Source organism: Sebastes fasciatus, chromosome 14, assembly GCF_043250625.1.
Source record: "Sebastes fasciatus isolate fSebFas1 chromosome 14, fSebFas1.pri, whole genome shotgun sequence".
In the NCBI taxonomy this organism is placed as follows: Eukaryota; Metazoa; Chordata; class Actinopteri; order Perciformes; family Sebastidae; genus Sebastes; species Sebastes fasciatus.
The window spans coordinates 2,497,200-2,522,476 of NC_133808.1; the positions used below are offsets into that span (position 1 = coordinate 2,497,200).

Sequence of the window (25,277 nt, forward strand, 5' to 3'; positions counted from 1 at the left end):
TTTGACACTCTAAAAAAAAAAGAAAAGTAATCTCAGCCGCACAATTATCAGAAGTAGCCCTACCTCTTTAATGAAGCGATATTGGTAGACTGTTCCCTCATTGGGCAGAGGCACTGTGAGCTGTTTCGGTGGAGCCTCGACAGTGGCCAGAATGCCGTGGCAGGAACGGGTCTTCTCACTTAAAGGGCCGTCCAGTACCTCTCTGACCACAGCATCAAACTTCAGCCGGCCCGAATCATCACAGCTGGCCCCCACTGACCAAACCAGGCAGAACACAAAGATGCCCTGTGGAAAAGGAAAGGACAACCATAATTGATTTTTTTTTATTTTTTTAATTTGTGTCAATTTGTCCATGAAGGCAATGGTGGAAAAAGTTCCTCAATTCCGACGATTAAAGTATCATTTTAAATTTCACTTAAAGTTCCAACCAACTGAAGCCTCTCACGTGTGCCAAGCGTGTTAGAGAGCTACGGTGGCTGACGTGAATGGCCCTCTCTAGAGCCAGTTGTTGTGAGAGTAGTGTAGGTCATTTGGAGGTGAGCCAGTGCGTAGAGAGTGTGTGTGTACGTAAAGTGCCAGTCCTTCAAAATTGTGTCTTAAAATCATACCTAAATTCTTGTTTTATTATATTGTATCAGAAAATATCTCTTCCTTTTCAGCTGCATTCTTTGTGTTTTCTTATGTTACACGATTCCCACAGTACTTACCTGTGGCTCATAACCCACAAAATCAACAAAATCATGTTCAAGATGGTGTTTGTAGATTGAAAAATATACGTAAATAGAAACAATGTGACAAAAGTCAAACATCTAAAATCCCTGTGCAGAGATAGGGTTTACAGTAAAAAAAATCTCATTGTGCAGACAAGGTATGTAATTATTGAATTGATTAAAATGTACAGCGACCGTGTAAATGCCTCACCAATGTACCGATTACTTTGTGAGACAAGCAGCAGAATCCACAGAGGAGAGATGTCTTTGTTGGAAAAACAGCAGGAATACTGTAGGAATTGGAAATGGCCTATCATGAGGCTTAGCAGCCCCATGATAGCTCCTGCTGTTAAAAGGCTGATTAATTCAACACTTTGATAATGACTGGCTGAGAAACATGGGAGAGAGCGTTGAAAGGCATTCATCAGAGCAGCGTGCCACAGGGGGATAATAGCAGTGCTTTCTAAAGACAGGATTCAGAGGTAAAAAAATCAATTGGAGCTCAGGCAGGGGGCAGAGGAAAGGGCTCATCTGCTAAAACTTTTCCTCTCTTTGTGGGCCTGTGTGTGTAAAAGGAAAATGACAGGCTCTTTGGTGTATACTGTATCTGAGTTTACTGTTAGCTAAAAGAAATCGTTTTCTTTTGGATCTGTTTTTAAGGAGCAATGCAACGGCTACCACAAGGGCCGGTGCCAAAGCTCATTCTTTTGTTCAGTGAGTTCACAACTTGAGCGGTGAACTCATTGTTCAGAATGCAGAGGTAACAGCAGCCTGAGTTAAGATGGAAATAACACAATCAAGCTACACATAATAGGGATGTGTCCAATTTTGCCTTTCAAATATTAGTTCTTCAGACCATAGTTTGAAATGTTTTCAATTTCATTTTACAGCTATGTTTTTACCTCACAATATGACAAATTCATGAAATGTGTAACAGCATTTGCTCTAGCTAGGATGTTTGGGAGCTGGAGACAAGAAGTATACCCTTCCTAACTTCTATATTAGGTAAATATGATTCATGCAGTGTATTTGGCACCACTGACTGTGAGATGTGAAGTTAGTCTTGGTCTTAGATGTTGGCTTGGTGTTTCAAAGCTCTTTTTTTGGTATTTTTTTTTCTGTATCTTATCAACTAATTTGGCAAGAAAGCTGTATGTTGCATCATGCCAGTAGACGCTTAAGATCTTATGAAGATGGATGTAGTGGACTGCTTCCAGTAAACTGGGCTGCACTGTGAAACCTTCTTGTCGGGTTGTGGGCCTATAGTAACTCAATAATTCTGTCTAACAACCGATAATGGTCATTTTATGATGTTGTAGCCACTTGAGGGTTTACATGTTCATTTAATATATTATTATTGTTAATAATTAGGGCTGTCAATCGATTAAAACTTCTTTATTTCTTGAACAAAATACTTAAAAAATACATTTGTTGTTATTCTCATACCCCCTTTATATACATATTGTCTTATGCCATTTGGACTCAGCCTTTCAGAGTAATCTATTGATGCAATCAGCGCAATAATAAATGATTAATAATGGGTTTAGGGTATGTTTTGATTGACTTATGGCATTACAGTACATACTGTATTATTGCTTCAAAACCTTATTAAAATTTTATAATCTAAATAAATTAGTGCTATCAATCGATTAAAATATTTAATTGTGATTAATCTCATGATTGTCCATACTTAATCCTGATTAATCATAAATGAATCGCACATTTTTTATCTGTTCAAAATGTACCTTAAAGGGAGATCTGTCAAGTATACTACATTGAAACTACCGAATTAGCAAATAGTTAAAGATGGAGTAAAGACTAGGGCTGTCAATCCATTAAAATATTTAATCCTTTAAACCTTTAAATTAATCACACAGTTTTTATCAGTTTAAAATGTACCTTAAAGGGAGATTTGTATTTAATACTCTTATCAACATGAGAGTGGGCAAATATACTGCTTTATACAAATATATGTATGAATTTATCATTGGAAATCAATTAACAAAACAATGACAGATATTGTCCAGAAACCCTCACAGGTACTGCATTTAGTATAAAACAATATGCTCAAATCATAACATGTCAAACTGCAGCCCAACAGGCAACAACAGCTGTCAGTGTGTCAGTGTGCTGACTTGACTATGACTTGCCCCAAACTGCATGTGATTATCATAAAGTGGGCATGTCTGTAAAGGGGAGACTCGTGGGTACCCATAGAACCCATTTACATTCACATATCTGGAGGTCAGAGGTCAAGGGACCCCTTTGAAAATGGCCATGACAGTTTTTCCTCGACAAAATTTAGCGGAAGTTTGGAGCGTTATTTAACCTCCTTCCCGACAAGCTAGCAACCTAAAAATCGCAAGTCACGTTAATGCGTTAAAGAAATGAGTGGAGTTAAAACGTATTTGCGTAAACACGTTATTATCGCATTAACTTTGACAGCCCTAGTAATAATACTGTAATAATAATTAGAAGCATAGTGGGTGTGTGCACAAACCTCCAGCCAGGAGCAAATATCTTTATCATTCATGCTCTTCATCTTTGCTTCATCATGAAACTCATCCATCATACAGTCCATCAGATTCATCAGGGACTTGACTAGATTGGTGTCAGAGGTTGGTGACAGCTCCTGAAAGCAAAAAAACCCAACACACATTAAAACAGATTGCGATATCTGAATATAATCCTGGATTCAGAAGTCAATAAAAAAGTTAATATAGTTGACTGAGCCTCCAGAAACATTACTGTAGGAAACTGCAGAGTAAAACGAACCATTTCAAAACCCTACAACTTTGCTTCTTAAACATGCAGGAATAAAAACACATATATCAGTGTAATATTTATGCATTTTTGAAGCCGTTGTGTAGATGTAGAGTGAAAAATTCCCTTTTGAGTAAAAAGCTAGAAAATAAGCTGTATTTCCTGAGGACGGTTCAGCACCTTGGTGGCCTTTCGAATGAGCTGCAGGCAGGCTGGCAGTATGCGGTCGAAGAGGGCAGCGATGAGGTCTTTGTGCGCTGCACTGACTGTGGCGGCCATGGTATTGAGCCAGGACAGCATAAGGGGCCGCCAGCCAAGCATATGAGGCTCCATGTAGATCATACCACAGCGAGACACCTGCCAAAAACATATATCACATCTGAAAACACACATCTTTGACAATATTATTCGTAATGCAGTATATACAGTATGTTAACTCATGAGCAAAACTATCTGGCCAGTACCCAGATTTACCAACACGTTCTCATCCCTACTCGCCACATACCCCTGCTTTGTCACGCTCATGGGCATCAATGTATTTTTGGCAACCACTATATTAATCCTTGGCGTCACTTTAGGATTAGGCAGCAAAAAGTGAAACACAGGACAGTAGTTAATATCTAGTAACGTGACGCATGCAAAACCAACAGCGGTCTCCTGGATGAAAGCCTTGTGTTTGTTGAACTTCTTTCACTTCCTGCCACTGTGGCAGGCAGGTATTTTTTTTTGTCTGCCACTCAGATCTCAAATCTCTGCGCTAAATGAAGAAATAACATTTTAGATCTGATGTCATTCAATGTTCGATATATTTTACATAAAAGAAACATTAAAAAAAATCAACATAAAAACATGATATGCATGGTAGATTCCAGAGTTTGAATTACACCGTAGCTTTCAGGGGAGCCCTAGTACTGTACTGTACTTTGTTAATGTCATCTATGGTGGCTATTTGCATAAAAACACACAATTCAAATGATTGTGATTATTCAAATATTTGCTATTTAATATACAGTATGTCTTGGCATTAGTAGTTTTAATGATGTATTATAAGCAGCTTAGAGCTAGTGTTAGGAAGTTAAACAGGTCGGAATTTTCTCTCTAATATCTATATTATATTGCTGTGAAAACATCTGCTTCAAACATCTGGATTTATTCAAGTTGCTCGCCAAAAGCTTAATTTTACAAGATTACATTTGAACACATCATGACAACATTGTAATTTACCTTCACCCAAGTAATTTTTACTGAGCAGAGCTTGAACTTCTCATAATGTAATGAAATGGCACCTCCGTTAACGTTAGTAGCTCTGTTATTCAGCTAAGCAGGACTGCGCTGTCCACCGACTGCTAACAGGTAACGTTACTAACTCTCCTGCTGATTTCAGCATGGATTTGTTGTTCACAGTGCAGCATTATCAGGGAATAGGGTGTGTCCCCTCAGGTTTAGCAGTAGTAGCGCCATGCTTTCAAGTGCTTTTTTTTCTCTCCCAAACAAACTGAAACATGATACAGCGTGCGTATGCGTCATTGTGCATGCGTAACAGTCGGAAAGCATCAAAGAGGAATCGGTAGTCACGGAGGCATGACATGCCAAGGAATCAGAGAACTACGATTCAATTCCCTGTTCCCATCCCCAGCGTATTCCCTGCCTGCCAAAGTGGCGGATGGCCTGACGAGTTTATCCGCCACGGCCAACAATTTAACCGCATTTGGCGGGTGGTGGCTGTTAATTTCAGACCCTTCCGGCGCTAAAGGGTGACTTGTGTGGCGGTACCGAACGCTGACGGCCGTGACAAAGCTTCGGTATTTGACGCCCTGGGAATGAGAACGGGCTGGAATTACAACAGGATAATTAATAGCAAATTATTGGATGCAATACTGTAAACTAGGTGTTGACATGCAGAGCAGTGCAGTGAAGCATTCTAGAGGTGCTGTGGTCCCTATTTGACAGAACATTACAAAAATGATGGAGTCCATCCAAATAATTAATATCATATCCTTTATACTGGTTAGCACTGCAAATGAGTGTGTGCTGCATACGTGACACCGTGTCTAATGAACACCTGATGGCTATATTACAACTTTTTCCTAAAGAGAAGCTTTTAATGAGCTCCCATAGCTCAAAGTCCCACTCAAGGAATAGCTTCAGGACGGAGCGCAGGTAAAGTTAGAACAAAGAAGAGAGATGAGCAGAGACAAAGACATAATGTATGAGCTGTGGCTAAGAGACGTGCAGATATGATGGGAAAGGAAAAAAGAAGAGTAAGGTTTTAAGATAGTACATAAAGGGAGAAAAATAACTTTCATAGAGAGAGAGGGAGAGAAAAAGATGAAAAATGATGAGGAAAAAAAAGGGAAAAAGAGAGCGCAACGGTGCACAGAAGGGATCCTGCACAAAGTAGGGGGAGTTCATTGTGATCAGATGTTGATGCCGCTGCATTCAGCATGATGAAAGGAACAGATGCCAGGCTATACAGAAGCTAAAATAGAAGTCTGCTTAATAAAAAAGTAGAGCCAGGGAGATGCAAAGGTATTCTCTCAAGGCATCTATGTATTGTATTCAAAAGCCTTTTATACTGCCTCACAACAAAGAACCATAAGGACGGGTACAATTACAAAAAAAATGTATGTACTGCCAAAGATCTGTACATGGATTGCAGATTGTGTTGTGGTGTGTCACCCGTGATCTCTTTGTTAGTCGTTGTTTGACGATTGACTTAAAGAGTCTATGCTGGATATTTCCTTTGAGACGCCTGCACAGCTACGGGGTGGGATAGCATGAGCATCCCAAGTGTTATGCCCTCCTGATGAATGTCATCATTGGCTAGTAAAGAGAAGTAGCTACAGGCTGTCTTCACTCAATCAAAGCCAGGTAGCAGCGACAACAACTGTACTGCAAAGGCAACTAGATATTCTGAAATATGAGAGAACGGGGGGGAAATCTACAATATGAAATTAATAAATTGTTTTTTATCTATCGAGCTGGGATCAGCTCCAGCGCCTCTGCGACCCTGAATAGGATAAGTGGTTACAGATAATGGATGAATGGATGTTTACCTATTGCAAATATTTACATTGCCATAATTTGGTATAGAAGGAGAGAAACGGCGAACAAAAGAGGAATGTAATTTCACTTAGTGAGGACATGAAGTCCTGGAACGGTTAAATGCATGAAGACATTTTTAAAAAGCAGTCAATCAAAAAATGCAATAAGTGAACTAGCTGACTTTCACACAGAGTACTTCCTTGCGACTGTCTGAGCTTAATAGTATTCATTACACCCATCTGACACTTCAATGAAGATTAAGTAAAGACTAAATGTGATCTGCATATCCTGAATAATAATAATAAATATTCCCTATGAATATATCGTCATCTGTACAAACCTCTCCCGTATATATATTACTTATGACTCAACCTGTACATATAAAATCTATTTTCTAATATTCACCTTATATATATATATATTCACTTAGACCTATATGCATATACTGTAGCTCTATGTACATAACCTCTCTGTGTATAGATATAAATACAACTCAACCTGTATATATAATCTATTCTTTATAATACTCTTACACAACATTTTTTATACAATATTCCGTCAGTATGCAACTTATACTAACTCTTATTCATCAGAATATAACATATGTCTATCCTTTGCACCTTAACTGCGATCTGTATATATGTATATGTCCATGTACAGCGATCAGCCATAACATTAGGACAGCATGGGCACCCTGAACGGTCCCCATATGCAACAAACTGCTCCTCACTGTGTGTTCTGACAACTTTCTATCAGAACCAGCATTAACTCTTTCAGCAGTTTGAGCTCCAGTAGCTCTTCTATTGGATCAGGCAACACGGGCCAGCCTTCACTCCCCACGTGCATCAATGAGCTTCGGGTCTGACCCTGTCACCAGTTCACCGGTTTTCCTTCCTTGGACCACTTTTGGTAGGTCCTGACCACTGCAGACCGGGAACATCCCACAAGAGCTGCAGTTGTGGAGATGCTCTGACCCATTTGTCTAGCCAGCACTATTTGGCCCTTGTCAAAGTCGCCCACATCCTTACGCTGGCCCATTTTTTCTGCTTCCAACACAAAGTTCAAAGTTCAAAATGTTCACTTGCTGTCTAATATCTCCCCCCCACTGCCAGGTGCCATTGTAAACAGATAATCTATGTTATTCACTTGTTATGGCTGATCGGTATATATACACCACATTTTTCCTCATTTGTATCTATTGTCTTAATCAGTACTTTACTAGTTTGCACTGTGGTTAGATGCATTTCGTTGTACTTTTACTATGCACCATAACAATAAAGTTGAATCTAATCTAATCTAATAGATAAAACCCACAAATATTTTGTACAGATGTTCCATTTTAGACAAACTCTAGTCTAAACTGTTTGGGTCGATAACAGAAAATGAAAGCAGACAGCACCAGCGCATGACCACTGAGGTGAATACAAGAGAGTGTGTGTAATAAAGACAGGCACGAAGGGCACCATGAGGGAAAGCCTTTGTGTAATTGGAAGGATGATGAGATGATGTGGGTTAGGGAGTGCTGGAATATATTATGATCAGAACCAGTGCAGCACAATGTTACAGCAAGAAAACTACCATCTGTATTACAGAAATTGCACATTTCTAAATAAGAAGAGTAAGTGATCCATCCTCAGCTACTGTAGATCTGGAGATTGGAAACCATCACTGCTACAAAATGGAAAAGCAGGATACACCGACATGAAACCCTTAAAGGGATAGTTCTCCAGTTTGGAGAAACAAACAAGAGTACGGGCACGGGAGCAAAGCAATGTACTGCTGTGGACGGGGGCAGCAGCAAAACTGATTTTAGACACCTAAAAAAATATATATATATCAGTTCAAGTGTACACTATATTTAAAATATTCTCTTTGCTTTACTTTGCCGTCAGACAGTAATTTCTGACGGGGAACTGAAGCCGTTACCTACGCTCTCTTCCTCTGTTTTCTTCTCTTATCCTAAAAAAAATGCACTATCAGTTTAAGTGTACGCTATATTTAGAATATTTTGACTGTTTTTCCTTGCAGTCAGGCAGCCCTTTCAGACGCGGAACTGAAGCTGTTGTATCCATCTATGCTCCCTCGAAAAAAACTGTTTTACCTCGCAGAATACGGGAGCTGCTGGTCTACCGCTGCCTCGATCGGTTAGTTTGTTTGTGTAATTGTGTGAATTTGGGCAGATTCGCCAAACTCCTGTGTTCTGCGAGGTAAAATTACTGTTTTTGTTAAAGGAGTCTGGCTGCTTTGAAGTGAGCATAGATTGATATAATGGCTTCAGTTCCCCATCAGAAAGGGCTGTCTGACGGCTAGATAAAGCAGTGAAAATATTCTAAATATAGCGTACACTTAAACTGATATTAATTTTTTTAGGTGAGCTGTTCTTTTAGGTGTCTAAAATATGTTAATGCAGTACATTGGTTAGCCACCGTGCTGGTACTCCGGTCTGTTTCTCCAAACTGGGAGCGTGTCGACCGCCATCTAATACACTGACTATGGATAAGTACCTCATACGACCCCACAGTCCCAACTACGCTCTTAATCAAAGTAAAGATGCTTCTCACCGTGGCTGGCGATGCCACCTCCAGGTCCATAGGCTCAAAGATGAGGCTCATTTGTGGTGACATCTGAATGATCTCACCGCTCATCAGACACAGCTTCTTGTTGTCGTCGAGTACTGTGTTCATATTCTCGATCCACACGGCATCCACTGGCCCGTCAAAGATAAGCCACTTCCTGTCGGGGCTCTGCGGGAAGGGAGAAATAGGATTTCTTACACCTTGAAGGAACATCTTCATTTATAGCACAAATTACATGCGTATACATCGAAAGAAAGGTCATAAACGGTCACAACCTGCTGGCTTATCTTCTTTATTTATTGTAACTAATCAAAATCAAACGAATATAACTAAAGTAGAGCCATGTAAAATGATGTAATTGTTGATGGTGAGGTAGCTTGACAGACAGAAGGAGGGATGTATGCATGTAAGCAGGCACAAACAGTCAGCCAGATAGATAAACACCCTCTAAACGCTGGGGAGGCTTTTTACTTCAAGGATAAGACAAGCTGAATCTACCAGAAGGTTGGCCCCTGTGGTGCTAAAATATACAGAATTTCTTAAGTATTCATGGAGCTTTAAAGTTTAGAAGAAGAGCTTAAAAGTGCACCAAAACAACTCCTGTTCTACCATTTGGTTTATGACAAACAGTGCCTGTATCCTTTAATCATATGCACACACTGTATTCATATATTTCCCACTTACAGAAACCCCAGTGCATACTTTCAAGGTCACGGAAGAACTCCTGCACATTATAATCTGAGCGAAGAATGTTTGCTAAATGAATGAAATTAACACCTACACACTGTCATAATGGAGGTTGACAACAAGCGTCGGTTCTCCAGTTAAATGGGCTGGCAATAGCTGTTCTTTAAATTGATTTGTTGTAATATAAACAAATGGAAGATGCCTGGGCTTGGGCCATCTGGTGCTTGTGAGGGAAGTGAGTATACTGTAATGTAATGATCTGACAGAGAGCGTTGGCACTGAAAAAAAATAAAATAAATCACATTGTGTATGCAGAGAGTTTAATACACTACACTGCTGCTGACTCCAGATTAGCACACACAAAAATGAGTTTAGTAAAATGTGATGCAGAAAAAAGGAACAAAACAAAGACAGACTTTTGCCCAGAGAGGAAAATTACTTTTTTGAAACTGAATTAAAACAAGCCTTGTTCTCGTTTTCTATTTTCATTGCATCAGTATGTATTGCCTTGGCTGTCATAACCACTCCACACGCTCCTTATTCACTGACAAAAAAAAAAACAATTTGTAAAATGACAACTTTATATACCGAGCCAATTTTTAAAATGACATGTTCATTTGGAAACAATTTGAGAATAGGGCGAACAAATGATTTTCCATTATTACATGCCTCCACTGTCGGCCGCATATCGTCTGCCCATGTGTGTCTAGTGTGTGTACATGAATGAAAGCGTTATTAAAGATCTAAATTTAACAAGGCAGCAGAATGTTTCTTTTGTTTACCCTGTCAACGCAGCCTCTCTTTCTACCAGCTTGAAATTAATTGGAATGTCATGCCTAGTACACAATGATCCATCCTAATCCCAGACCGAGGAGACGATAATGCATCTAAAGTCTCATCTTCTTGTTGAACGCCTCCATATAGCATGAAACATTGGAGTATGTTGCACTTCTGGCCACATCCCGAATGTGCCACAAGTGTAACATGCTTTAAGGGTTTTAACCCAGAGGAAGACGTTATGGAGCAATAGCATAATTCTACATCTCTACTGTTGTCATCTCTGCGCTGCTTTACAGGTCGGTGGCCTGAGTGTCTATTTTGAGCACACATTCCCGGACAAGGTCACAGCAGCTATGTAGCTGCCCAGCAGGAAGTAGCTGAGGCAGATATATAATGAAAGTACTTTTTGCATTAACTGGTGATACAAAGTTGTCTCAAATGCCTGTTTCCAGAGAGATGGCATCAGTTTTAAAATATGTGATCTATGCTGCTATGTGTCAGTTAACCCCTTAAATCTCTGACGGCCCGCTGATGAGCCCGGCGGCTATTCTGTCTTTTCAGAGGTTGTTGCGGGCTGAGTTTTCAAGCTAGAGTGAAGGTACGCTACGAAGTTAGGCTACATTTTTGGGGGGGAAAAACTTGCTTGGCAGTTTTCAAAGGGGTCCCTTGACCTCTGACCTCCAGATATGTGAATGTAAATGGGTTCTATGGGTACCCACGAGTCTCCCCTTTACACACATGCCCACTTTATGATAATCACATGCAGTTTTTTGCGTGCAGTACAAATGTGTTATTTTCACCTATTCTAAAATGGTGTGTTTGAATATTTCTGCATACTGGGGATCCCAAACAGTCTTGAATTACATAAATTGGGTACCACGGTAAAGCTGAGACTCTTGTGGATCCATTGCGCCCAATTGTATTCATGTGTAATGTCAGTCCCCATAGTAAATAAAGGGTTAAGATAGGTGCTATAACTCTTGATGTTACAGATGTTTTTAGTTTTCTCCTGACAAAAAAGAAAATTGTGAAGAGAAGAAAGTTTCAACAAGCCGATACAGAAACTTCAAGATCTAACGTATGTTGGAAGCCCAGTTTGACACAATACTAGAATCCTAAAAATTCACATCAAAAAGGAAACAACTGTGATCCAGCTGAAGCTGAAAGATAGATACTACACTGCATGTTCCTTAAAGAAACACCACCTTTAGAAAAATGTTTACGTCTCTCCTACAGCTAAACTTCTGTCATACAGATGTCTTTAAAATTAAAAAAAAATAATAATCAATGTGCCTGTGAGTGTTTAGGATATTTTTTGTTATTTAATAACTATTGTTTGTTCTGATACATGACACAGTAGACACATAATATGACACGGTGTCAACAGTTTTGAAGATTCTGCTTGTTTGGTACTCGCATAGTAGACTCAGCAGTATAATTGGACTAAACCTAAAGACAAGAAATTACTTTCCTTCCTTTGGAGCAGCTTTACCACAGCCTTCCCGACAGGCTTTTGGTATAAAGTAATGGTTTCGGTCGAGGTCAACATTTTAAGCTAATATTTGTGAATATAAACAGTATTGAGCACATGGAAAAGCCGTGGGAGCCATTGGGAGATGTTACATCCTCTGCTAAATTAGTACTTTATCAGGGTCTGTGCAGTGTGAAATATTATATGAATATATGAATATCATCACATTGTTTGATTGTGTCTGAACCTTAAACGGTTTAAACTGCCGTACTCTGAGCAGCCATCTTACCTGGGAGGAAGCGAAGGCTCTGTAGCTGACGGCGAGGATGCCATCAGACCACTCGTGAGAGACGGGGTCAAACTGGCCGTACAGCTGGCCCATGGTGATGGATTTGGGATTTATAACTGTGATCTGCACCTGGTTCTCATCCATCAAACCCTGGTGTAACAACCACAGGCATGCAAACACACGACAGGCATACAGATTAGACATATCATCTCAAGAAAAAAAAGGAGATGCACGGACAAATACAAATGAGATACAGTATTTACATAGATCCACACATACAACACAGAGGCAGAGGGGGTTGTATAGTTGAATATGTTAGTCTAGTCTGCCTGACTCATTGATCCTTTATCTGACTGAGGTTGGTGCAAGTTAGCATCTATGACCCCGACCATGGCTCTGAAATATCAGCAGCCATAAATCCATGGCATGTCCATGGTGCTGAAGTAGCAGATGGATTTGTAATCAGGACTTTTTTGTTTTTGGGACTTTCGCCCTTCTGTCAGTTTGATCTATCCACCTTATTCTCAGGGGCATTACTGTAGAAATGATTATGGGCGTAACTTCCGGTGAGGTAGCGGTAGAAGCACTAAGCTAGTTAGTCCCATAGGCTAACCATAGTGGCTAACCACCAACGGCGCTTCTTTTGAAAAGAAATTTGCCTTCAACTTAGCAAATTCTGCTTTATTTTTTTTAACAGATGTTTAACTAACATTCAATTTGCATTTTCTAAAATGTCCTTGGGGAGTCCTTGTACTTGTTGCGCTGTTGGCGGCTGTACTAACAACCACACAAAGCTCAATTTGTGGCTTCAACAACAGTGTGTTGAACATGCACCCAAAACAAAAAAGGTTTGTTCTTGTGCCCAACGGTACAGTTTCCATCGCGAGGAATCCAGTAGAATGTGGCTGAGAAACCTAAACTTGACCACCCAAAACTCTCTATGTGTGCTCATTTCATTTTGTCGCCAAAAAGCCAACCGAGGAAAACCCGTATCCTACTTTAAGGTTGGGCTACAAAAGAGCAGCGGAGAAGAGACGACGGGTCCTCAAAAGGACTGACAGCAGAGCCAGGAGAACATCAGGTATAGGTTCATGTGTAGGGAGGACACAGCGTTGTATCGTTGGTTTAATGACAGCCAGTTACTTTGACTATTTTCTGTACAGTTTAAAATGTAAGGCAGTTTGTGGGCAGCATTAGACTACAGATAGTTTAAGTGTGGTTATCTGTGTAGAAAAAAACAAAAACCTTGTTACTGTGGAAGTCCTGATCTGCCTCAGAGCTTTTCAGATTGTTCATCGCTTCATCGTCTGTAACAACGGAGTCAATAACGTAGCTAAATATGATAGTGTAGGTTATCTGAGGCCACTTCTTCAGGTCGTCCTCCATCCCTCCATAGTAGAAGGCTGGGCTATAATCACATGATCCCGTTTGACCTGTAATAGGTGGTGTTCACACATGTTTTACTAGATTTATTAATACAATCGGGAGAGGAGAGACGATTAGCGTACTGTTACCATGGAAAACGCTGGTTCCGGTTCAGTGACATCACGTGCCGGAAGTTGCGCCCATAATTCACGCAAGGCATCATGGGGGCTAGGGATAAGGTGGATACTATATAGCAGGGAGGGGGGGGGTTGATATTAAAAAATACAGAGCCAAAAAAGTCGTTCATGGGGCGGTTGCCTAGTCGCAGGTGAACCAAATAAACCCACCCTCCCTGTTAAAAGTTAACAAATCACCTACTGCTCATACAGTATATAAATACACATAAGAATTCTTTACTTCAAAGGTACAGAGGCAGCAAAAACGAGCATGATGAGCCACTCATTTCACCAACTTGTCTCCGCCAAGACTCATAAATTACTTAGAAGATCACTGTCAGTGTGACAGGACTTCTGCTAACAGAGGAAGAGAAGCAAAAAGTGCAACAAACGGCTTTTCAGACAATGTGTCACTTTGAGTTAAAAACAATGAGAAAAGCAAGCTGCTGAAAAAAAACACACCAACAAAAAAAGCAGAGGGGGGGTGGGGGTGGAAGAGGAGGGGGAGGGGGGGTTGGACATGATCAGTGGACGTGCAGCAACAAGGATGACGATGATAAATGTGGCATTCCCAGGCGTTCCATCAGCAGGCCTTCATCTGTCTCCTTGGTGGGTTGCCTCTCGGCCCTCTCAGCCATGTAAATACAACAAGCCAGTTCTGCTCCTCTCTGTGAGATCGATAACTACTAAACAAAGACTACAGCTCTGACAAATTGGATGGATGTGTTTACTTGGGAAAAACATGTAGCTCAGATAAGCCTTGGATATTGGGTGTAACACATATTTTTACTTGACATGAAAGTTTATATGATATTTTTTTACTGATTGAGCAAGTTCATGTCCCAAGGACTCCGGAAACCCCGTCAAAATTTGTAATACAATACAATTAAAGAATGCATGGTTAACCATCTGAAAATAATGCCTTTTTCTCAGAAATCTCTGACAAATTGACCAGGTTAATACCTGACAGGAACCTAATAAATACGTTGGACCTCAAGGACAACTACGGGAAATGCAACCAAGAAAATAAAGTGGTTTAAAGTAGCTATTGATCAAGGCCTAATGCCACGTAAGGAATCATGAAATATAGTAAGCTGACACACAACTTGCGGCCCAACTTGCCACTTCTCTCCACTTCTGTTGCCAATATATATTAGAATTACCAATTCCTTCCCAATTTCTCCAGCCATCACAGTTAGCATATCCAGCTTTTGTTTTATTACTCGTATAGAGTGCTCCAGGGATGACGTATTTTTGTAGGCCAACCAGGAAGTTAGCATCTCTCTGGGTTCCCTTGACAAAAAGCCAATGTGATTTTTCCATTGGGTTTTGGACAGAAACTAAGCTCTGTGGCAAACAAACGTTAATGATACTTACACGCTTTGTTCAGCAAGCGTGAATGGAATCAGCAGAATAAAAAGCTAACGTTAGGCTATAAACAAACTACACCACGGTGGCCTAACTGCAGGTATACACAACGAGACTGCAAAGGCTGACAAGTCGGCATGATGACGTTTAGTAGTCTCATTTAGCCTCTTATTAGCAACCGCCTTTTTTAAGACACATAAAGGCTTAAAAACTCACAAGTGGGATATTTATTGATATATTTTAAATCGTAAAACAAAACGTTAAAATCTCTTCAGCTTGTGTTAACCACAGACCTCATTTCAGACATCTAACTAAATACCCATTCAGAAAACCCATTGACTTCCAGACGAGGGAACCGGAAGTGCTAAAATGCTAACTCATTTCCTGGTTTTAGGACTCATTCCTGTAACACTGTATTGTCAAGAGATGAGGACCACAGCATCCACCTGAGATTTGAACAGGACATCATACCTTTTCAAAGACGTCATGAAGGGCTGCTGCCAGCACACGATAGGCGCTGGTCTTGCCTCCAAAGGGCTCGCCCACTAGCATGAAACCGTGCCTCACGATCATCATCTCGAAGATCTGCAGGATCTTCTCAGCAAAGAAATCTGTGACTTGCAGGTTCATGCGCTGGCAGTTGTCCTCGATGGCCTCCAGCAGGACGCTGTAGTCTCGGTTTGGAAGCTTGACCCCCGGGAAAAGGTCAGAGGTGATACCCTGAGGTGGAAAGGCAAAGTAGTTGGAGAACACTGAGGATCAAATCTTTGCCGAGTTAAAGCTGCAGTGGGTAGAAATGGAGCAAATATGATTTAAAAAAGTATATTTTTATAACTATATCCTGACAGTAGTGCATGAGACAGGTAATCTGAAAAAAATTATGTGCCTCTGTGTCCTCCGGTGCTCCTAATGGCATCTGCAAGATTTCACAGACCGGAGGAAAACAACCAATCAAAGCCGAGCTGGAGCCTTGCCGTCTCTGAGCAGCTGTCAATCACTCACAAACTTTAATCAAACGGTCAAACTAGGCAGCGCTGATCAGATATGAATCAATATTCTGTTACTGTAATGCCTATTTCTCACGTAAACATTTTTCAGACACATCTTGTAGTGTACTGTTTAGCTGTAAAATTTAAAAGTTTGTGACCCGGCAGCCATGCTGAGATCAGTTGAGGAAATACCAAGCACCGCCCACCAGCTGGAGCACAGCCAATAGGAACGCTCTCCCTGAAATGAATAAGTCGGCCAAAGTCTCCCGTCACGGGCTAAATTTTCTAAAGTCTGAAAACAGAGCCATGATGAGGTGCAGAAGTCTAGTTTTCTCTCAGAACACTTCAATTACAATATGCTGAAAGGTTATTATGGAATTTTTGCCCAATAATGCCAAAAATATACTGCTAACATACAATGGAAACACACAAGCATACACGTTCACCTTGAGATGTGTGGGGTGACGACAGTTGATGGAAACACACATATTCAGAAACTCACTCACGCACACACACACTCCAGTGAACTGTTCTGACTCAAACAGACTTAAATTGTCCTTGTGCATCATGGCTCCAAATGAAGTGACTGGAATCAACATGGGCCGACATCACTTGATGTGTGTCGCTCCATTAATCAGGACAGGAGGAGCTCCACTGTGTCGTACCTCGAATAGCTTCAGATCATGGGAAAGGAACTTGGGCAGATTGACATCAATAATGGATCTCAGCAGCAGGGTGTCTTCATTCTCTTCTGGAAAAGTGAGCTACAGTGCAACAAACCCGGAAGAAGAGGAGAAAAGGAGAAGAACTTGTCATTGTGAAGTCTGTCTGAGCAACATGGCAATCTCAACCAATCATTTCAAGAAGCTGCATCGGTTAGCAGGTGTAGCAAGTGTCTAAATGACACCTCTGTTTTCCAAAAGCAAAACTTAAAAAGGCAACAGGCTTAGCGTCCCTGCTAAGTCTATATAGAACCCGATAAAATAAATTGTATGTATGCATCAGGTCACCAAAGTGGAGGCATATCCCCGTGTGTATAAAAAATGCAGGTGGTTGTTGATAACTTTCTCTTTGAAAGCCAAACTGACAGCACTTTTCTTTTTCTCTCACACATCACTGCACTCTGCAAAACAGTTTGTCATGTTGTGTTTGGGAAATAAGGAGGTTTGGGCCAATTCTTAAGATTCCTCACTGTGTCTGAAAGATTACTGCTGCATAGAGAGTGGCATAAACAATCTTTCAATTGTGCACACAATCCAAATAGTATCACAGAACTACCAATATGTAACCCAGCCCTACTTAAAATAAACCTGCTTCCTCTGCATTAAAACTATAACCAGATCTATTTTTAAGATGAGGCAAGACATTACACACAGCTGTGTGTGCGTGTTTGCCTTTTAACTTGCTCGGCACTACTTTCATCAACACAGACTGAGCAAGAGTTGAGAAATTGTTGCACCCCAATTAGAGACTCTTTTTACAGTCTTTTAGTTAAAGGGAAAATTTACATTTGTTTTTTAGATCAAACATAGTTCTACTTTAATAAAAATGTGTTTTCCTGAAAAGAAATTACCATTTAAATCTCTCGAAACGGTCACAATAAGAGTATAAGGCATTAAAAAGATGAAAAACAAACATGCTGACAGTGGCACAATGCTTATGTGTAAGAGTCACCAAATTATTTTCTGGGAAAATATTCAGGTAAAAAATCCATCACATTAAGATGAAGATACCTTGAGGTTTCCGGCAGCAGTAAGCACAGACTTGACAGCCCTCATCCCATAGTCGTAGTGATGCTGCATGGAGAGCTGCTCCGAACACAGTCGGTAAGTGGCCACAATTTTCACCGACAGGGGCCGTGCAGTCACAAAGCCACACGAGTAGAGCACAATCTCTGCGATCATTGCATAGTCCGGTACCATCATAGCCACAGTCCTGAACAGAGCCTGGTGTAAAGAGACACTTTTGCTGAATGGAAACATTTTTCATTTCAAAACATTTTGAACTGAAGTAGTTCTAAAATTATGCAAGTCTTATTTTAGCTGTTTTTACATCAGTAATGTGTGGACACAGGCATAAAACAGGCCTGTATTTTAAACTACTTTTACCCGAGAAACACAGAATGCTGATTTTTCCAATTGTAATTCAAACTACTAAATTATGTATGTGAATATGCCTTTGAATTTGCGTTCCCGAACTCATAGTTCGGACATGTAAAATAGAAGGAAAGGCTGAGAAGCTGAACCTTGAGATTGTCTGGTAGCTCAGAGCGTCCCGCGTAGCCAGGATTCATAGTAATGAAAACAGCACAGGAGGGGTCCAGTTTTAGCTCTGTCCCTTCAAACATCAGCATCTCAGCATGGGCAGCAATTCCTAGACACACAGATGCAGCAAGATACAGTATGTATTTAATTGTTCTTTGTGACTTTGGACTCTGATGAAAGCAGCTGAAAAGTCATGTAAAAACATTTGCAGTATTAACCGTTAGAGATCCCACATAGAACCATTTCTTGTCGTTTTTAGGGGGGTGCAGGGGGTCTTTAGGGAGAGATAGCAGGTCAACAGTATAACATATATATACATAAGTTGTTATATATACATACCATTTGTTACCCAGATTTGGTGCTAAATTTAACCTTTTCTTTTACCACTTGAAAATTAATCAAAATGATCAATAATCCCTCCAAAATACCACATTAAGACACCAAGACCATGAGGAACACCATAGAAGAAGCCATGCTGTGAAACTTTTGACATTTGGAGATTTCCGCAAGAATTGCATTTTTTCGGCATTAGGATGGCGAATACTTCTGTTGTGGAAACTGCTCAGAAACCCCCTTATTGTCAATCTAGCTAGGAAAGCCATCCATCCTCTGAATGCTCTAGGTCTGTAGTTTGATCCATCCATCCTCTGAATGCTCTAGGTCTCTAGTTTGATCCATCCATCCTCTGAATGCTCTAGGTCTCTAGTTTGTGGTTGTAAAGTTTCATGAGGCTGTGATTATCCTAGAGGTCACCACAGGTCATTTTATACAGGTAGGTGAAGATTCGAATAAATGGTCTCACTATATAAAATGACTACTATCGGGAATAACATCATCACACATGAATACAATTGGACTCATTGGATACACAAGAGTTTCAGCTTTACAGTGAAACCCAATTTATGCAATTCCAAGACTGTTTAGGGACCCCAGTATGCAGAAATATTCAAATACACCATTTTAGAATAGGCAAAAATAACACATTTGTACTGCATGCATAAAACTACATTGTTTTTGCCCCCAAACTGCATGTGATTATCATAAAATAGGCCTGTCTGTAAAGGGGAGACTCGTGGGGTACTAGGGATGTGCATTCCAGGCAAAAATACTATTCGAAAATCACTGGGTATTATTTGATTATTATTCGAATAATGGCCATGCATGTTTTCCCTCTCCCAAATTTGGAGCGTTATTTAGCCTCCTGCCCGACAATCGAATGTGACTTGGTTGGCACCAATGGATTTCTTAGGTCGTCTAGTTTCATACGATAGCAGCATCTTCACCCTAGCCTTTTGAGCCCGCTACAGCCTCTTAAAGACAGCAATGTCGGCCACAGAGGGTTCAAAGATGCAAATAGATCAGCGAGCTCTGGACACTTTTTTGTAATGAGCACACCCTGAGGAGCATTTCCGTAGACACCATTCCACCTTATCAGTACGCCATATCAGTATGTGACAAATGCAGGTGCCCATCAGAGACATGTCATGACCCTGTACACCTCAATGCACATACAAATACAAATGCACACCTTAACACTTGTGGCCATAGGCTTAGAGGCTTTAAAATGTGTCACAACCCACAGCTTAGGTCAGACAAGTCATGTCAAGTCGATTTTATTTAGCCCTAAATTACTAATTAGCTTGACAAGTCTTCACAACCTGTACAACATACTACACACTCTATCCATGATCCGGATAAGGAAATATTACAGCTCTAAAAATAACCGTGAAGAATTGTTTCAGCAGCAGTTAAGCAACAGAAACCCATTAGCATTTTCAAACTTTAGTTTTGAGCTAAGAAAAATCTGTATACCCCTTTGGCTCTTGCATCTTATGACACAAGACATTCGACGCCCTCAGGACACATAGGACACACTGCTGTGCTGCGTTGAACAAAGCTGTGCTTGAAGTTCTGCTGGCCAGCCTACACAAATTGCCTCAGCTCCATGTTGCAGCTCTTTGTAGTCCAAAACCTGTTTGTTTTTTTTTACTGGTGAGAATACACCAAATGTGTATCTGGTATACTGCCAGCTTCGGGATAGAAAGCCAGAATGTAAAAACAAAAACAGCACAAACCTCTCTGTATGGTGAGAATCTGTTGAGCCACCACAGACAGCACCTCCAAGTCAATGCGGTTAAACTCATCAAAGCAGGCCCAAGCTCCGCAGGACAAAAGGCCCTGGTCACACAGATGCACACATATTGGCACACGCAGACACACACAATGTATTAATACATATTTAAATAGTATGGATGAGGCTATGAGCAAGTTTTGCCTTGGATTGTAAGAGCTATTTCAGTATAGCAAGTGGGAGGAAATTCCAGCAGGGTGTAAGCAATTTCAGTGTAAACAAAAATGGGATTTTTTTGCAATCATTTAGTGTGGCTCTTGTGGCTTCCCACATTCAAAACACACACAACTATAATCACATGACACTGATCAGCTGCAGCAGTACTGGGGTGGGGGTGGGGCTGGGGGGGGGCATCAGTTCAGTCCTATTTTAGAAAGGACAAATCTTAAATAGGACCTATTATGCTTGTGTTGTATAGTCTTTTGTGCATATAAAAGGTCTGCAAAGTTACAAAGCCTAAAGTCCACGCCAAAGTGGACTTTGGCGTGGACTGTGTTTCTGTTCTCCCCCACAGAAACACTGCTCCTGAACTGCCTGAAACGCCTCGCTTGAAGCCCCGCCTTTTCTTCCATAACATTGTGATGTCACCAAGTAACATATTTGCATAATACCTGCCTAGCGGTTTGTTTGGCACGTCCTTAAACAAAGCTAGTAAGAGCGGAGCTGGAGTTTGGTTCGGGTGACCAATCACAACAGAGTGGGACAGCTGACCAATCAGAGCAGACTGGGCTTTTCAGAGGGGTGTGGGGGAGCGGGGGGGATGTGGAGGGAGTAGGAGCTCAAACGGAGCGTTTCAGATAGGCTGAGAGGGTGAAAAGAGGTGCTGCTGCACAGCCGGTATGAGAAAAATAAAGTGTTTTTTGAACATTAAAATGTGTAAACACGTTCTAGTAGAAATCCAAAATACAATTATGCACCTGAAAATTTGCATAATAGGTCCTCTTTAATATTCTACAACAGGAATTGTGACAGGAGCAATGTACATGTGTAATTGACTGCATATATTATTATTTGCATAATGGTGGGTAAACACAACTGCACTGAAACACTGCATTATATTTGTAAGGACAGGTTGTAGGGGTGTCTAGACACTGACATTTAAATGTTTGTATGCCATCCTGAGACCGGAGGAAATAAGAATGGGAGGGAAATCTAACCCTGTGTCACCTTCTATTATCGGACTCTTTGAAGGGCCGATAGTTATGCTAGTGGTATATTCCAAGATGGAAGTATCTGTTCTGGCACACTTGAGGGCAACACAACCGAGGAATATCTTCTGATTAACTATTATGACTAGTTTCAGTAGTGTGTAGGAAAGAGGCTTCTTAGTGTGCCTCACTTCTCACTGATGTGTGCTTTTACAAATGTGTGAGAGAGTTGAAGTTTGGATAACCGGTGTAGCGAGTCATTTTAACTTATGGTGAGAGAATTGTACTCACTTTGAAGAACTTGCCCAAAGCTATGTAGTCCAGTCCGTCAGAGCAGTTGAAGACCACACACTGCTTGGCCACAGCTTTGGCCAAGTCTTTGGTCGTCTCTGTTTTCCCAGTGCCAGCCGGGCCCTCAGGGGCCCCTCCCAAATGGAGGTGGAGGGCACCAAACAAAGTGCTGAAGTAAGAGGAACAGACAGTGATTAATGCGATCAAGTGTTTCCTCACTGTACACTATTTTTATCGACAGAAACACGTCAAAATAGGTCCACTCCAACAAGCTGACAAAACATTTAGTAAAACGTTGAAGTGACTGAGAGCTTCACTGCAGGAGAGTTATATCATAGAAGGTGACAGCTTCAGAGTGCTACGCTTTCAGACACACTGAAACCTCATTTGGCTATATACTGTAATGTAATGTGGGATGTAATGAACTGAGGCAATGGTTGTTGTTAAGGTTTTCAAAATGAATTCTTTTTGAAGCCATAATGATCAGTCACCCAATTCTGTGTGTTTTTTGTTTGTATTTAAACCTTATTTCTTTATTATTTTCAACATTTCTTGAACAAAATACTTAAAAAATACATTTGTTGTTATTCTCATACCCCCTCTATATAGATATTGTCTTATGACATTTGGACTCAGCCTTTCAGAGTAATCTATTGATGCAATCAATGCAAGAATATATTATTAATAATGGGCTTAGGATATTTTTTGATTGACTTATGGTATTACAGTACATACTGTATTATTGCTTCAAAACTATATTCAAATTTTATAATCTAAATTAATTAGGCCTGTCAATCGATTAAAATTGAATCGCAATTAATCTCATGATTGTCCAAAGTTAATTATGATTAATCGCAAATTAATCGCACAGTTTTGATTTGTTTAAAATGTACCTTAAAGGGAGATTCGTCAAGTATGTAATACTCTATTCAACATGGGAGTTGGCAAATATGCAGCTTTATGCAAATATATGTATATATTTATAATTGGAAAATCAATTAACAACACGAAACAATGACAGATATTGTCCAGAAACCCTCACAGGTACTGCATTTAGCATAAAACAATATGCTCAAATCATAACATGGCAAACTGCAGCCCAACAGGCAACAACAGCTGTCAGTGTGTCAGTGTGCTGACTTGACTATGACTTGCCCGAAACTGCATGTGATTATCATAAAGTGGGCATGTCTGTAAAGGGGAGACTCGTGGGTACCCATAGAACCCATTTACATTCACATATCTGGAGGTCAGAGGTCAAGGGACCCCTTTGAAAATGGTCATGCCAGTTTTTTCTCGCAAAAATGTAACGTAAGTTTGGAGCATTATTTAGCCTCCTTCGTGACAAACTAGTATAAAATGGTTGGTACCGATGGATTCCTTAGTTTCGTATTATACCAATATCTTCACTCTAGCTTTAAAACTGAGACCGCTACAACCTCATAATCACAAGTTGTGTTAAAAAATGAGTGGCGTTAAAATTAATTTGCGTTCACGCGTTATCACATTAACTGACAGCCCTAAAATATAATATGAATCCAAAGTATTACAATGTCATTATTGTTATTGTAACAATCCGCAATGATCAGTAAACTGCCATTCACAGCCAAAGCAGATAAAGTCAACCCCGTTCGTTCTAGTAATAATCTTTACAACTTGGCAAACTGCCCTAATTCTTCCAGGAAATGAGGAAGAACTCCCAGTAGCTCAGCAAGAATATACTGTCTCTTTAAGATGAGACTAATAAGATGATGGACAACATAAAGGAATCAAGCATCTAAAACTAGTGGCTGTAGACAGAATAACAAGGTGGAGGGATATAAGTCGCTATCTCCAACTTGGGGTTTGTAGAGTCATTAGACAGACAAGACTTTTATCTGCGAGCATCTCAAACACATACGCTTTAGAAAAAGACAGACAGTGAACTGTTGAGGGTGCTTGTGTAGTAGCTTTACCGGTAGCAGCGGTCAGTGAGTGGGGTAATGACCAGGCGTGGAGTGTTGCCCAGGTATTCATAACCATAAGGCAAACCGGCATTGATCATCTTGGTCTGGAGCTGGTTCTCCTGCGCAGTTCAGAAGTCAATCACTTACTACGTTTCCATACACACTGATATTCCACTATTGTTCCAAATATGACAATATTCCGAATTTGATAAGGGCATGTCAACAGCATATTCTGTTTGGATATTCTGAATCAGGCCTTATTATGAATGGAGTATTTTCCGAATAAGACATGTGGGGTACGCTGATGTTATTCAGGTTTTAGGAGCATTCTTTGGAGCAGCGCATTCAGAATATGCGTCTCAATTGGGGTTTTTACGGCAGTTTACGACACACGGCCTCTTGCCATTTTACGGCCAGCTCTGTGCGTTGTACACAAACCAACTAGCCGACAGTTTGCAGAGATGCATGCCCAAAAGAAAAGCCTACATTTCTGGTCGGAAGGAGAAACACACCTACTTTTAAACATTATAAAAGACTTGGATATCAACAGGTTTTTGATTATGCGTAAATATCGCAACGCGACCTTTTCAAGAAACAGGAGGGAATGAAAAAGGGAGGTTGTGTTCACGCAGTCGAACAAGTCCACCTCCAGTTACGTTAATCAGGGTTATAACTTTATACAATATAAAATATTAATTTTCATTAGCCAAGTAAAGCTTAATAGGAATATTATCTTTTTCAGAATAAAGGCAAAAAACAGAATATTTTGTGCATGTAAACGTAGTCACTGAGTTTGTATTATGATTTCAAATGAATCCCCAAATTGCCCAAAATGCCCCTTTTACATACCACCCAGTAGTAGCGCAGCTGACTAAGCCACTCAAAGTCATTCTCGTCACTTATTCCCTTTTGCACCAGTGTAGCGAGCACATCCCTGGCGTGGACGTCCAGCACAACAAGGGCTCCGAGGGTCACCCGGTTCTGCTTGGATAGCTTGCCACGTACAAGAGCCACAATGTCGTCAATCTGTCTGTTGTTCAGCTCCAGGTAGGCATCTAAGGCCTGAGGGGGAGAGGGGCATGATTAAATAGAAGGCAGAGCATGCCGGAGAGGACGCCATCAAGACCCCATCTATAAACTGAAGGTCACTAGTTTTGATCCCTGCAACAGCTACTAAGCCCATCACTGTCAAGATGTCCACAAGAAAAACACCACGCTTTTATAAGGGCATCGCTGGCTGGGCATGATCTTGTGACTTGAAGGATATATTAAAAGAAA

General features: G+C 40.6%; 1 protein-coding gene across 3 annotated transcripts in view; it reads right to left on the bottom strand.

Annotated features, from left to right (window-relative positions):
• dnah7 (dynein, axonemal, heavy chain 7) overlaps nucleotides 1-25,277 on the bottom strand; it is a 116,936-nt gene that overhangs the window by 52,301 nt on the left and 39,358 nt on the right. For all 3 annotated transcript variants that reach the window (XM_074658131.1, XM_074658129.1, XM_074658130.1), the window contains exons 23-35: nucleotides 24,849-25,061; nucleotides 24,009-24,118; nucleotides 22,054-22,222; nucleotides 20,559-20,661; nucleotides 18,465-18,592; nucleotides 17,953-18,165; nucleotides 16,885-16,983; nucleotides 15,702-15,950; nucleotides 12,322-12,471; nucleotides 9,080-9,262; nucleotides 3,654-3,830; nucleotides 3,211-3,342; nucleotides 64-285 (exon numbers count right to left, since the gene is read on the bottom strand). In XM_074658131.1, coding sequence (XP_074514232.1) covers nucleotides 64-285; nucleotides 3,211-3,342; nucleotides 3,654-3,830; nucleotides 9,080-9,262; nucleotides 12,322-12,471; nucleotides 15,702-15,950; nucleotides 16,885-16,983; nucleotides 17,953-18,165; nucleotides 18,465-18,592; nucleotides 20,559-20,661; nucleotides 22,054-22,222; nucleotides 24,009-24,118; nucleotides 24,849-25,061 — 2,148 coding nt within the window. The remainder of the gene's footprint in view (nucleotides 1-63; nucleotides 286-3,210; nucleotides 3,343-3,653; nucleotides 3,831-9,079; nucleotides 9,263-12,321; nucleotides 12,472-15,701; nucleotides 15,951-16,884; nucleotides 16,984-17,952; nucleotides 18,166-18,464; nucleotides 18,593-20,558; nucleotides 20,662-22,053; nucleotides 22,223-24,008; nucleotides 24,119-24,848; nucleotides 25,062-25,277) is intronic.